Source organism: Tetrao urogallus (assembly GCF_951394365.1).
Source record: "Tetrao urogallus genome assembly, chromosome: 20".
Taxonomy (NCBI): Eukaryota; Metazoa; Chordata; class Aves; order Galliformes; family Phasianidae; genus Tetrao; species Tetrao urogallus.
This window is the reverse complement of record NC_136833.1, coordinates 8,831,858-8,845,560: the sequence shown is the minus strand read 5'-3', so window position 1 is coordinate 8,845,560 and position 13,703 is coordinate 8,831,858. Positions and strand designations below refer to the sequence as shown.

At 42.7% G+C, this 13,703-nt stretch overlaps 1 protein-coding gene across 2 annotated transcripts in view; it reads left to right on the top strand.

Annotated features, from left to right (window-relative positions):
* SYNRG (synergin gamma) overlaps nucleotides 1–13,703 on the top strand; it is a gene marked incomplete at both ends in the record, with an annotated part of 32,439 nt that overhangs the window by 9,147 nt on the left and 9,589 nt on the right. The window contains 8 exons of one of the 2 annotated variants that reach the window (XM_079545035.1): nucleotides 512–736; nucleotides 1,746–1,823; nucleotides 2,508–2,704; nucleotides 3,554–3,808; nucleotides 4,063–4,199; nucleotides 6,213–6,328; nucleotides 6,504–6,566; nucleotides 8,414–9,358. In XM_079545035.1, the coding sequence (XP_079401161.1) occupies nucleotides 512–736; nucleotides 1,746–1,823; nucleotides 2,508–2,704; nucleotides 3,554–3,808; nucleotides 4,063–4,199; nucleotides 6,213–6,328; nucleotides 6,504–6,566; nucleotides 8,414–9,358 (2,016 nt within the window). The remainder of the gene's footprint in view (nucleotides 1–511; nucleotides 737–1,745; nucleotides 1,824–2,507; nucleotides 2,705–3,553; nucleotides 3,809–4,062; nucleotides 4,200–6,212; nucleotides 6,329–6,503; nucleotides 6,567–8,413; nucleotides 9,359–13,703) is intronic. The other variant, XM_079545036.1, reaches the window with a different exon arrangement.

The window sequence follows — 13,703 nt, the reverse complement described above, 5'->3', positions numbered from 1 at the left end:
GCTAAATATGCATCTGGCACATCTCAAATATATTAAGTCTTGTGTGCTGGCACTGTATGAAGGCTGTGTAATAGAACAGCTGAAAAGATGGTATAAGAAATAATTATTGTGCTGATGTGGAATGCTTGCATGCTTCCTCTCTTGGAGGCTAAGCAGGTGTAGGTAAGATTGACATGAAGAACTTAGCATTTATAAGTGGGTGTCTGACCTGAGCCTTAAGTCATTCTTTTGCACGATCCAGGTGATTATGCAATGGTATTCCTAACACAGGGAATGGCTTCATGTATTCCCTGTGTGTTTCTCTCCATTAGTTGAATTTGTTGTGCATGTGTAGCAAGTGAAAAGCAGAATTGGGCCATGAAAGCATTTGAGCAGGGCAGTGCTGCTGCTCTGAGATGGGACAGGTCCTCATCTGATCGTCTGTTGGTACCAGTAATACTTTGAAGGTGTGGAATTGCAATCTGGGTGCTTAATAACAAAATATAAATACTTCCTCCTGCTGTTCATTCAGGCTCTTCCTTGGAGGAGAAAGTCTTAGATAATGGCTTAAATGAATCTGAACAAGAGCAAACCAAACTTAAAGCATCTGAAGTTGGGCACAAAGCCTCGGCTGCAGGCCAAGCTCGTCCCAGTCTAGCCATCAATGACTGGGCTCTTGTAGGTGGACATGAAAGTGGTACCACTGCTGCAGAGGTGCACAAGGCTTCAGAACAAAACATAGCAATTGAAGAGTGTGGTGAGCAAATGAAACATTTAATGGAATTTAATAAGATGCTGCTTGAATGCTAACACTCTGTACACTAATTGTAAGACCAATTCTGCATAATTTTGCTCTGAATGCCTGCTTGAATAATATGCCAGGGCCTCCTGCTCCTTGCTAAAAGTAACAGCTGTGATTTTGCTCTGGACTTTCCCCACGTGAGTTTACTGCTGTAATCACGTTTAACACCTTTGTTTAATCAGGTTTTCTGTTATGCAATATTCTGCCCTCTTTCTTGGAGAAACAGATGCGCTCTCTAAAATGTTTCTTTCCCAGACACTTGCCACTCATGGCGTTATGTCTAAAACTATTTGTATTTTAGAGGCCATTTCAAAAGCTGCACCAGCTTTATTTCTAGTTCAGATTTTGTTGAAGATGACTACTGCATGCTTGGTCAGTGAGAGTTAATGTAGTGGAGAAGAGAGTAAGACAGAGACACAGTTGTGGCAGATCACATGGAAATCTGTAGTAGTGAAGACAGCTGTGATTTCTTTCCAACAGTGAGGCAAAGGATACATTTTTGTGAGCATGGGAAAACTTGCTGAGATCCAGGTTGATGGGCTGTTTGTGTGTTTCCCTGCTAAGGATTTTCTGGTTGTGAGTGGTTCTTACGCTTCCCTTTGGATAAGTATGAATTTGTTTTTTCCACCAGTAGCCCCCATAGTGATGGGAAGGCTCAGCTTATATTGCACAGAACTGCTGTTGTGCAACTGTAAGAAGTTATGAGACGAGTTCTGTGCAACTAGAAATTTGGCAGATGAGGAGCTCCTTGTTTCTTTGTGTACATGGCAGTACTCTTGCTGCTACCCCAAGCCATTATGTTGAAATATATTATGCAGTAGCTGCTTTTCCTCTGAAAACTTTGCTTGAAATGCTAAATGATGCTGACAAGCTAAGACCTAGTCTCAAAGACCTCTATGCTCTGAATCTGTTTGTCTTAATGCAACTGTGTCTTTCTTTTTCTTATTAAATGGAACGCCTTTAGGTGTGGGAGTATTCCCCTCGCAGGATCCAATTCAGCAAATGATGCCTCCTTGGATTTACAACGATAGCTTGGTTCCAGGTAAGCAGGGAGAGTGGACATTCAAGTGGGCAAAGTGTGAACACGTGTGCTTACATTGCCTTTGTTTGTGACTGAAGCATTTTTCTTCAGCCATCAAATGAATTCATTTTTTTGCTGAGATACATATTTGTAATATTTACCTGCATTTGAAGAAAGGATTTTCTTCAAGCGTGTTAAATGTTTAGAATTGTTGTGAAAGCAGGTCGCACTAGTAGAAGTTGCTGCTGCTGCTGCAATTGCTTTCATGGGTGGACTGCTTTTGGCATCTCTTGTAATTAAGTAGTTCACTTCCTAAGACTATTTACCTTATACATGCAAGTAACATTGGAAACAATGAAGTGCTGCAATCAATATTGATTACACTGAAGTTTGAATACGTGAAGCTGTTAGGACTCTTTTGATGTGGATTATCCCACAGTTCCGTTACAGAAACATGTTTTGAAATAAAGCACTAACTTTATTTTGTATAAAATATTATTCTTGATTGTTAAACTTGTGCACAAAGAGCTTCCACTAACATGTTTAGGTGAAAAGGAATGACAGTGTGCAGTGCCCGAATGCTGTTGCCTTACCTTACACTCTTGCATGTTACTAATTTGATTTAGGAATTTGATGTAGAAAAGCAATCTTAAATTCGCTTGAAAAAAGCAAACTGCCTGACTAATAGTGACTCCTTTGTAACAGAATTGTATAAGAAAATTTTAGAGACAACTTTGACTCCTGCTGGGATAGATACTGCTAAGCTGTATCCCATACTGATGTCGTCTGGACTGCCCAGAGAGACTCTTGGACAGATATGGGCTCTAGCCAATAGAACCACCCCTGGGAAGCTTACGAAAGAAGAGCTCTATGCTGTCCTGGCGATGATAGCAGTAACTCAGGTATGGCTCTGGGGATTAGAGTGCAAAGACAGTGCCCTTGGCTAATCCGCCGTGACTGCATGTTGCTGCAGGCGGGTTGTGCACCACACCTGTAATAAAAATACTGCTTTTCTGAAATCCAGAGGAGAAACTTCCCTTGTAGTTTCGAGAGGACTGTAATTACATCCCAGTACTTACATCCTCGTTTCTCCTTTAATGTCAGCTGAAGATGGTTCTTAAATTTACCTACCGAACTGCAGTAGGTGTGCGTATTTCTGATGGAAATACCTGAATGTTTTTCTTTGTTGTTACACAGTTGATCTCCTCAAACCTCAAGGGATTCTGTATCCCTTCAGTCTATGAATAACAAGTGTGTAACAAGTAAACTTGTTACTTTTCTCCGGAACCAGCGGAGTGTGAACTTCAGGCTGTTGGTAGCACAGCATAATCTCTTACCAGTTTATTTCCAAATACCAGCCCTGTATGAAATCTGAGATAAAGATCCAAGCTGATCTTGTGGGACTGGTGTGTATGGTGCCCACCTGTTTCAGCATGGCTTTTCTTGCCAGCACGCACTAGATTGATGTACTGAGAGCTGAACAAGAATGCTGTCAAATGCCTCTGCTCAGCCAGTAAGTTGTCATTACCCTTGGCATAAACCCAGCAGCCAGGGTGCTGGATAGGACTCACTCTTTTAGTATAGGATCTTGATCGCTTTTTTTGGTTTGTTTTAGAAGATGAAATTGAAGCTGGAAAGGAACCTTGCTCTTTCTTAGTTTCAGTAACAGAAGCTCGAAATGAGAGTGAGTGCAGTATGCCTTTTTGCTCACGTGTCCCATATGGTTGTCTTTTCTTTTTCTGCCTTTGCAGAGAGGAATCCCTGCAGTGAGTCCCGATATGTTAAACCAGTTTCCAGCTGCCCCCGTCCCTACTTTATCCGGGTTTCCGATGCCGCTGCCTGCCGCAGTGAGCCAGCAGCCCCTGCTGCCCGCGGGGCCGCCCGCCTCCTTGCCGCTGAGCATCGGGCCGCCGGTGATGGGCCTGGGCATCTCGGCAGCGGCGCCAGCGGGCGGAGCTGCAGCGCCACCAGCGGGAGCCTTTGCCCCCTCCTACCCGCCCGGCCAGGTGAGAGCTCTGCGCGGCTGCCGTGGGCCTGCAGGGACAGCCGGCCTGTTTCCGAGCTGCCTGGTGGCTTTAGATGAACCCCGGGGTGCGGCCGAAGTGGAGACGCTGACCAGACTGAGTTTGCTCACTCGTGTTGAGAGGGTTGTGGATTTTGATTTTATGTTTGAAGTTGATCACGTTACTCTGAACTGCTCTTATGCTGTGTGACACTTTGGAAAGGCAGCGGTGTATCAATTTTCGTGTTTGCAATGTAGGTAGGAAAACCAGAAGATGATGACTTCCAGGAGTTTCAGGATGCTTCAAAGTCTGGCTCCCTAGACGACTCTTTCACTGATTTCCAAGGGGATGGAGCTGGCTCTTCCAAAGCAGCCAGCTCACAGCAGCGGAGCAGGTAGCAGATCTTTCCATTTCCACTCCTTCAGTATTTTAGAATTCTTTTAAGAAATTAAATGTTTTCCTCTTTTGTGGGTAGCTTTCGAGTCTGTAATTTTCTTCTGTCGCCTGACTTCTCCTCTGAGGATTTCTTTTCAAGATCGTTACAACTACAATTAGGCTTTCTAAATCCAAAATGACATTTGATGTGCCACAGGTGGTTGCCCAGTTTTTACCATTCCAGTCACCACGCTGAGGTAAATTGCATATACAGGGCATGTGGATAAGTGTTCAAGTGTTTATATTATTGCACAGGCAATTGAAAGTTACTTCATACTGTGCATTCAGGCAAAAATCTAACATGAAGCTATTCAGAAAGAATCACAAGGGCGGAGGAGTTCTGCCTTTGGTGTTGTATGCTTCCATTAATAGTCTGACCCAGTGTTTGGTGGAGTTGATAGAAACCATGTGCTGACACCAAGGCCTTTCTTCAGACCCTGAAGAAGGAACCTAGCGTTCACGTCAAGAGCATGACACTGTACTTTTAAATGAATGAGAACTCCAGAGGACAGGGTTTTATTTCTGTGGTTCTCTGGCCAAGACATAAACTTTTGATTGCTGACTATAAATCTGGATCTCATTCAGTCTTTAACAGTCTTGGCTGTTTGTTTGGGAGGCAGCCAAAATGTAATTTTGGATCAGACAAACTGGGCACAATAAAATGTGTACTTACTGCCTTTGAGAGTTTAAAATCAATCTTTCAAAGTCCCGTGACAATAAAATTTCAAAGTGTTGTTTAATCCTACTGCACATGGCAAGATTTTACGTAGGTATCTAATTGTAGACATACTTATTTTCTGCGTATTGAGCTGTCTGTCCTTAGTTGCAGACAGAACTATTGTCTAGCTTTGCAGGTAAGCAGTGATTACTGGATGCTTCCTTAACAGTGCTGTCAGCTGGGGATACTAAAACAGGTTGCTCAGTGACACTGTTCCTAATGACATTCCATGGAAGGGATTTAATTTTGCTGATGTCAGTCAATAATGCCACGTGTATTTGAAGGGGCTGTGGTTTAAGTATATGTCAGATCTCATTTTGCAGTAACAGCTATTAGGGTAGTGAAAGTTTCAACAGAAACATTGTTTTTAAATTCCATAGTGGAAAGTAGGGGATCATAAGGAAAAAAATAAAAGGTGTTTCTTCATTGCAGCAATTCTTTTTATTGAGTTGTAAAGTTGTGAAAGCATTCGATTTTGAAACAAACACAAGGTTACAATAACCTATAATCTCAGTGCTTATGGAGCTTTATTTAAAATTAAAAAAAAAAAGCCATCTGTGGAGTACAGATGAGTAATGATTACATTTGCCAAGACTGCATATCTAATAGCCTGCTTTGCAGTCATGTGAACTTTAATTATTTTAGCAGAAGCTATATTTTTTGACACTGCATTGTCTCTCTGCAAGCATCATCGACTATCATTAGCACGTGTGTGCAAGTGCTAGCTTTGTGTGTGCTTGTGGGCTGCTAGTAAGGAGATGTAAATGGCTCTAGAAGGATTCTTGCTTCAGGCCAAAGGATGCCATGGCAATTCATTCATGTTTTCAACGTGCACAGTACTGAGTGACATATACTGGAGGTGAAGTACATCATTCGTATGTAAAGGATGTTCTGTAATGCTGCAAATGGTAAGGAGGCTTGTGTGGAGGGCAAGCAAGCATCTGCTAAATCTTTCAGCAATTGCTAGTGTGATGTTAGGTAATGATGGCAGTTTTACTGTATAAAGTGGTGTGTGTTTATGTGCAAAAGGTAAAGTACATGAAGTAACTGTGGAATAACCCTGATGCTGCTGAATAGATGGCTGTCTAAACTCACAGGTGTGCACTGACAGAAATTCAGAATTCTTAGGGTAGAAGCTTTAGTCTAGTGATCCAAGCTGTGGTCAAAATAAGAGGGTCCTTTAAGTGAAACCTGGAAGTGTAGATTTGTTGTGGATAAATCAAGAACCTTTGCTTTTATCTCTTTTGCTTTTAGTGTTCCTTCTTTACTCATGCCACTCCCAGGTAACAAGGCACTCTCATCAACTGATAAGTATGCTGTGTTTAAAGGAATTGCAGCTGAGAAGCCAGAAAGTACAGCGACATTTGGAGGTAAAAGGGAAAGTATGCAGCTACTCTGGGCAATTTATTACAGCATTTTGTATGTCTTGTTTCAGCATTGATTAAAAGTTAATGTAAAAAATCAGAGTAATCATGCCAATGTAAAATTTACACTATGGATTCATAATGGTTAAGTAAATGTATTTCTTTCTCTCATATTTGCAAGATTCTGGAGACAAGTACAGTGCTTTCCGTGAATTGGAGCAGCCATCAGAGAGCAAGTATGGAGGTAAGCAGGATGGGGCTCTGGGGGTGGTTTTGATGTTCTTGTGAGGGTTTTTTTTTTTGTGTGTGTGTGTGTGTGTGGTTCTCCATGAGCTGTAGAATTCCCATTGCTAGGTTTGCAGAATAATGGTCCCTCTGCTCCTCCAAACAATTTATCAGGAAACATCCTGGAAAGAATAGTGCAGTGACTCTTGGGCAATCCAAGGACTGTGTTTCTGGAAGACAGGATCTCTTCTGGATGCTTCTGAGGTTCATGTTAAAATAACAGCGTGGTTAGAATTTGTCTGTTTCAAGTCAGGATTCTTAGAAGGAAGAAGAATAAGATGCTTCTGTACAAAATGGTCAGGGCAGAACTTAAACCTTTTATGGCCTTTGCCCTAAGAACAAATGTGGTCACTCATTTTGAAATATGTTTTAATTGATTTTTGTTGATTGGGGAAAAGTGAAAGCTAGATGGCATGTGAGATGTAGTAGCTGTGTGATTATACAAGCAGTCCCTCCCTAAGCTTTTTCCAGATCTGTGTGTATCATTTATGCAGTGTGAGTTACTCGTAAATTTTACTTTCTCATATGATCAATAGACATATCAGAAGATAAATGTATTACAAATTTAATCTGGCTTCCACAGAGTTATACTTTGGCCAGTATTTTGGTTTCTTGTTAGTAAACAATTGTAGGTTCTGGGATAAGACTGCTTACCCTGGTTCATTCCTTCTCCACGTTTTTCAAAGGGGAAATTCTCTTTTTCAGACACTTTTTTGAAGCTCTTGCCATCTTTTGTGAAATTTCCATGTTCAATGCTTGCTTTTAGGATTAAATGCATGCAATGCAATGCAGTATGTCTTTCTGCATATGTCCTAAGATATGGGAAATGACTGTATGTGCCTGCTATCCAGGTCTGACCATTCTTAACCCTTTCACCAGCTTACCTTTCTAATGGAAAAGTTTGCAATTCATCAGTAAGTGTAATTTGCTGTGATGTTCTAGTTTTAGTAAGCAAATAGCAATTTCACCAATACTTGCACTGTCGTTGGGCCAAGTGAATTGGTTTGGAGGGAAGGGAGCACAGCAGGATGTCAGGTACAGTCATGGTCCCCTACTCCACTTCTATGGAGGAGTCTTTCAAATGTTGGTTAAAGTAATGTAAAGCATGGCACTGTGTGGTGACTAAAGAATTAAAAGGGAATGGTGTGTTTCTAAAATAGAACAAAATCTGTTTATTGGACACTTGTAATTTCAGAGTATGAGTACATTTTATTACAAGTGATCTAAGTAAATACATGCTGGTGAATGGGTTAAACAGCATTTGTTGATTTTCAAGTTTAAAATAGTGTAAATTTTTAAAAATAGTGTATAAATAGGAAAAAAATTGCATAGCACACCAAAATATGTAATATAAATTCAATGAAAACGTTGCTACCTAATATTTAAGCACTTTTACATTATTATTACACTATCTCACATTCAGTAATAGGTTTAGCTGAGGGTTTCCATGTTTTACAATTAATCATTCCATGATTAATCACTTTCATGTGGAAGTCCATCTCCAGGCTTCCTAGGAAAACTAACCAGGCATAGCAGAAGCAGGAAGGTGCCTGACTTCTTGCATTTACTGAGGCTGTTTGTCAGGTGCAAGGGTGTTTGGTTTTTTCTGGAATGACTGTTGGAATTGCTGTCCTCCAAACGCTGTAGCTCACGGAAGTTGTTTGCAGTTCGTTGTGCATCCTGAGGACTTAGTTCAAACAGTTTGCCTGACATGGCATGAAATCAGTTGCTTGCTTGCATGGTGTGAGTATGATGTATTCACTGTCACTGCAGTATCTTACTACTTTTTCATTGCTTCCCTGTCAGGAGATAACCTTGCAGAATTCAAGGCTGCAGGAACCGATGATGGCTTCACAGATTTTAAAACCGCTGACAGCATCTCGCCATTAGAGCCACCTACAAAGGACAAAACTTTCCCCACTTCCTTCCCTTCCTTACCCGCCCAGTCGAAACAGCAAACGCAAGCTAAGGCCTCTTTTAACCTAGCAGACTTGGACCTCTTTTCCTCTACTGGAGAAAACAAGCAGCTGTCCTTTCCACCTGCATTTAATGCTTCAAAACCATCCTCCTTTCCCCCACCACCATCCACCACTGCCCAGCCAGCACCTAGCAAAAGCTCGAGCTTAGCTGATGAGTTTGGAGAGTTCAACCTTTTTGGGGAGTTTTCTAATAGCGCATCGGCCAGCGGACAGGACGACTTTGCAGATTTCATGGCTTTCAACAATAGCAGTGGGTTTTCTGAACAAAAACCAGATGACAAATACAATGCACTTAAGGCAGAGACCAGCCCTGTTCCTCAGCCCGGCTCATCTGCCAGCACAGGGAGGAGTGGGCAGAACTCGGCCACCGCCGCTACGCCCACCAAATACGACATCTTCAAGCAGCTCTCTCTGGAAGGCTCTGGAGCAGGCTTTGAGGAGACAAAGGACAGCACGCTCTCCTCAGTGAAGAGCGATGATGATTTTGCCGATTTTCACTCAAACAAGTTTTCTTCCACGTGCAGCAACGCAGAGAAGTCCCTGGTGGACAAAGTCGCAGCTTTCAAGCAGGCCAAAGAAGACTCTGCTTCGGTGAAGTCTCTGGATCTCCCTTCTATTGGTGGCAGCAGCGTTGGCAAGGAGGATTCTGAAGATGCGTTGTCTGTTCAGTTTGACATGAAACTGACTGATGTGGAAGGAGATCTTAAGCATGTCATGTCTGATAGCTCTTTGGATTTGCCAACAGTTAGTGGCCAGCATCCGCCAGCAGCAGGTGAGGAATTGGTTAGATTGCTCTGGTAACATAGGTGATGGAGATATCAGTATTCTTCTGTGTGCTAAGTTACAGTATTATGCACTAGTCTTTCAGTAGCGAAAGGCTTCTAAATCTGTGCACCTGCTAGCCAACAGCCCCTTAAATGGGCAGCATTTATTTCTTGTCTTAGATGACTATAAATAGATGGAGCAGTTTGAACTCAATTCCCATTTATTTTTGAGGTTTGACAACATCATTTTACTGATCCCCGTTAGCGACTGTCACTTAAGGAATTTGAGTGGAAAATTTTCTAATGCAAACAACAGCATTCCATTTATATTAGCAAGATGAATAGCAGAGAGTCTCACTTTAATCTCTTGGTTTCAACAAAGCGTTCGGCTTGGGGTCTTAACCCTCTCTGTGCTGCTGAAAGGGAAGGCAGACACTCAGATGCGCTGTTAATCAAAAGCTGTCTAATCAAACTGCTGTATCCCCGTTCTCATGGGGCTCATCAGCACAGCCAGTATTTTGCAGGACCACAGGAATCGTGTACACTACAGAATTAAAACCCTCATTGGAATGATAGTGCAGAGGATCCGTAAGTGCTGATGTCATGATTGATGGCTTTTGGGCCTCAATGTAAAACCACAGGACTTCTATGTTATCCTTAACAAGCTTTTACCTTCTTTAATTTCCCTTTTTGAAAGTACTCCTGAGAGAACGAATTAGCCATCTCCAACCTGATTGCATATCATGAAATTTCCCAAGTGTCCTGCTTTTTCTTTTCATGTGCACACAGGAAGATAAGGTGTAGTTGAATGTTCTGTGGCCTTCAATAATATGGGAACCATTACTGTGCTCTAGGGAAAAGCATTACACAGCCAGAGATGTTTATGGGCAGGAGGGAGCATACAAACTGCAAACGTAAAAGCTGTTACTGCAAGAATTGGTAATTCTCAGATGAAATATTTCTTCCATTTTTGCAGATATGGGTAGAAAAAATATACAGTACTGTAATTTTGCATTATATGCTATTTTTAAGTAGGGGAGAGAAAACTAAGTTGGCAACTTTGACATGGAAGATACTCTATGACAGGGTACAAAATATCAGGAATAACTTTATTAGCAAAGACGTTTAGTTTTCATATGGCTGCTTGGTGAAATTCCAAGTTGAGCGAGCTGTCAAACGTAGCACCTACCGTGTATTCTTGAATGTTTACTTTGGTTTTGAAAGCACTTTTTCGTAATATTTTTCTAGCCTCTTTTGGTGGTAGCTTGACTTATGTAGCTCTTCTACAGTATGTGAGCTTTTGCCACAGAAATCAGTGATGAATGATTTTCCCTTTGTGGCAGGAGGGATTTTCTCGGTTTGTTTAAGGGGGTTAGGCGATCATGTGCTCCTTGCTGAACTTTTGGACTTTGAAGTATTAATTAGAAGCTATTTTTATTAAACTCAAACAGGTCTGTATTCTCTTATGGTGCCAAGCTAGGTGTTTTTTCCACAAGGAGAGTTTTACTCCATTATTTAATTCTGTTTGGCTCTCGCAGCGGAGCGTGCTCTGCACTGTTACCAGGACTCCTGTGCTCACTGTTCCTTTGTGTATGTTGGATGCATCTCAAGCTACGAACTGCTAATGTTCAAGTCTTTTTTTCAGTTTGCATAATTTAAAAAGCAGTTTTTTTTTTTTCTCCACTTCTTTTGACCTGTAAATCCGATGTCAAAAGGGACAGTATCCCGTGCAGTGCTCGCTGCTGATTGCAAGCAATGCGCGGCACCCCGAGCGACGCGGAGCCGCAGGTGGGGGCTGCTGGAGGACGACTGGGCGTCCCCGATGTGCCAGTATGGAGCTCTGCTGAGTGTTGCTGGTGTGAGGCTGTGGGCCGGGCAGGTGGGTTGCTGGCTCTGGGAATTGCAGGACGTTGCCTGGCCGCTCCCAGGGCTGCGCTGGAGCTGTGCGGGAAGCCAGGCTTTCAGTTCTGCTCTCCGAAGGGGATACTGTCTCTTTAAACTTGGTGATAATTCTTTGTGTGGAAGGTGGATTATACTAATGTTGCCTGATTTCTCTTGCATATACTTCGTATAACCCTTTGAGCACTGCCTGCATGCTGTTAATTGAACCGGGCTGCTTCTTTTCAACCAAATTTATGTTTCGCTCCGGGACTCGAGCATTTTTTAATTAACGCCTCGTCATTTCTGTAAACCTAATTTGTTCTGCATCCTGCCGAACGCTGCAGTCGGAGCGTACCTGCTCGGGGTATTCTCAAAGGGTTATCCACTTTGCTGCACTTACAAATCTGTAAAATACCTTTTTCTTTGGCATTACTGGAGATCTCTGTATATTTTAATCAACTTCAGGTTTTTTGCTGCTTTTCTAATGTCTAATTTCAACTAAACATTTCCTGTGTGAATGTGCCTTCTCAGATCTGCTTTGATATCTCTCTTCTGCAAGTATTGACCTGCATGCTTTATTCTGATAACACCCTTCTGAGCTCCTGTGTATCACTATCTTTTGTGATCTGTAAGTCCTGCTGTGTTAATAAATATTATCTTGGCATATTTTGAAAACGTGGGGGCGTGTGATTTGTTTGCAGTCCAGCAGCATTACCTCTTTTTCCTGGAGAGGAAACAAAAAACCCAAAATTACAAAGTTTAAAGTTATGGTATCCCCTCGAGCCAGCGTGTGTGTGGGTGAGCTGCTGCCCCACACAGCAGGATGGGCAGCACAGCAGGATGGGCAGCGGGAGCCATGTGCATAGCAGGGCTGCTTCTGTGCCGTGCCCTGGGGGGCTCCGTGCTGACTGGGACCGAGCACAGAAGGGCCTCTGTCCTGTCCTCCCCTGTGTGCGCTTCCCTGCTGCCAGCCAAGGCCACAACACCACTTTTTGCTGGGGCCAATTGGAAACGTGTTGCTGGGGAGGCCTTTGCTGGTGAGAGATCTCTAAACAGGATTCTGATATTTATTTAGCTGATCGGCAGTGAGTTAATTGGTGCCCTGCACTACGGGGCCTGCTTCATTTTTCTGCTTTGAAAATCCTGGCTTGCCGAATACTGAAGTGCTTTTGAACACAAATGACAGCTGTAAATCTGTGTTGCAGAATTCTGTGTCACTTCAAATTCTTCCAAATCCTGGGCCACCAACCGCTTTGGATGATTGTCAAATTAGCAGACAAGGTAAAAAGCTAAAAATAATTGAGCTGTGGGATAAAGTTCAAACACTGTGCCAGAGCAGACTGGGTTTTCGACGTTCCTTGCCACAAGAGCAAAACACACCAGAACCAGATTTTTCTTCATTACACCAATCTTTAGACTTAAAAACCTCTCCTGTTATAGAGAAGCAGCACATTATGTCTAGCCATAAAGCTTTTTAAACTGAAGGCTTGAACATAAAGCTGGGAGGCTGAATTCTGCTGTGCTTATGCTATTAGTACCTGTTCAGCTAATCATACCTGGAGGAAGGACAGTAACGATGGTGACTCTGCCTTATTGTATTTTGTCTGGACTTGACGAGGTTGCTCTCCTTTACTTTTTTTTTCTTCTGAAACAGAAGATCTGTATGAGCCTTATGTATCCCCATGTCCCTGGCAGTGGGGTCCTGATGCCACTGTGGGGCAGTGTCCATCGTGGTAAAAAAGGAACTGAGTGAAGGTTTTAACTCCCAAAAGCTTGAAGGATTTTCCCTCCTTGTTCCTTCGTTTTAAAGTATCTTCTCCACGCTGGCAGTGCTGCGTACTGCTGTTCAGCAGGTGTTTGTTGGGACATCTCCTTGCTGGAGCTTTTCCAGACTTCACCAGCTGAGGAACAGGCTGAGTCATGTGTTGGTTACAATTACAAAGATATGTTAAAATCTTGAGAATTGTCTTTTTTCTCTGTTTGTTAGAATGTAGCTAATGCTGCCCAGGCTTTTCCTTAAGTGATCAAACGGTGGACGCGGAAGCCTGCGGTTTGTCATTTGCCTCCAGACATACCTTGATCCTTGGAAGCTGAAATACGCTGTTGTGGTTGGCTCCACTGAAGGATGTTGGGTTTTTCTGCAGGTTAGATAGCATTGGGAAACAGCATATTAACTGTACTTCAGTAGATTAGATAACACTGGGAAGCACTGTGTCTTAACTGCATCCGTGCAGTGTCAGTGACTCTGGTAGTGTGCACATGGCTGCTTTCCTCCCCCAGGCAGCTCCAAGAGCTTTGGGAATCAGGTCTGTTGTGTTCAGCACGGTGTGTGTTTGTAGGCCTGCCAAGCAGAGCTGGCTGTGCCAATTCCATGTGGTTTTATCTGTATTTGGAGTGATAGCATTTGGATTTCTAGAACAAATCTGAACTCAGCATCTGCTGGGATTACTAAGGAATACTGTTTTATTATGA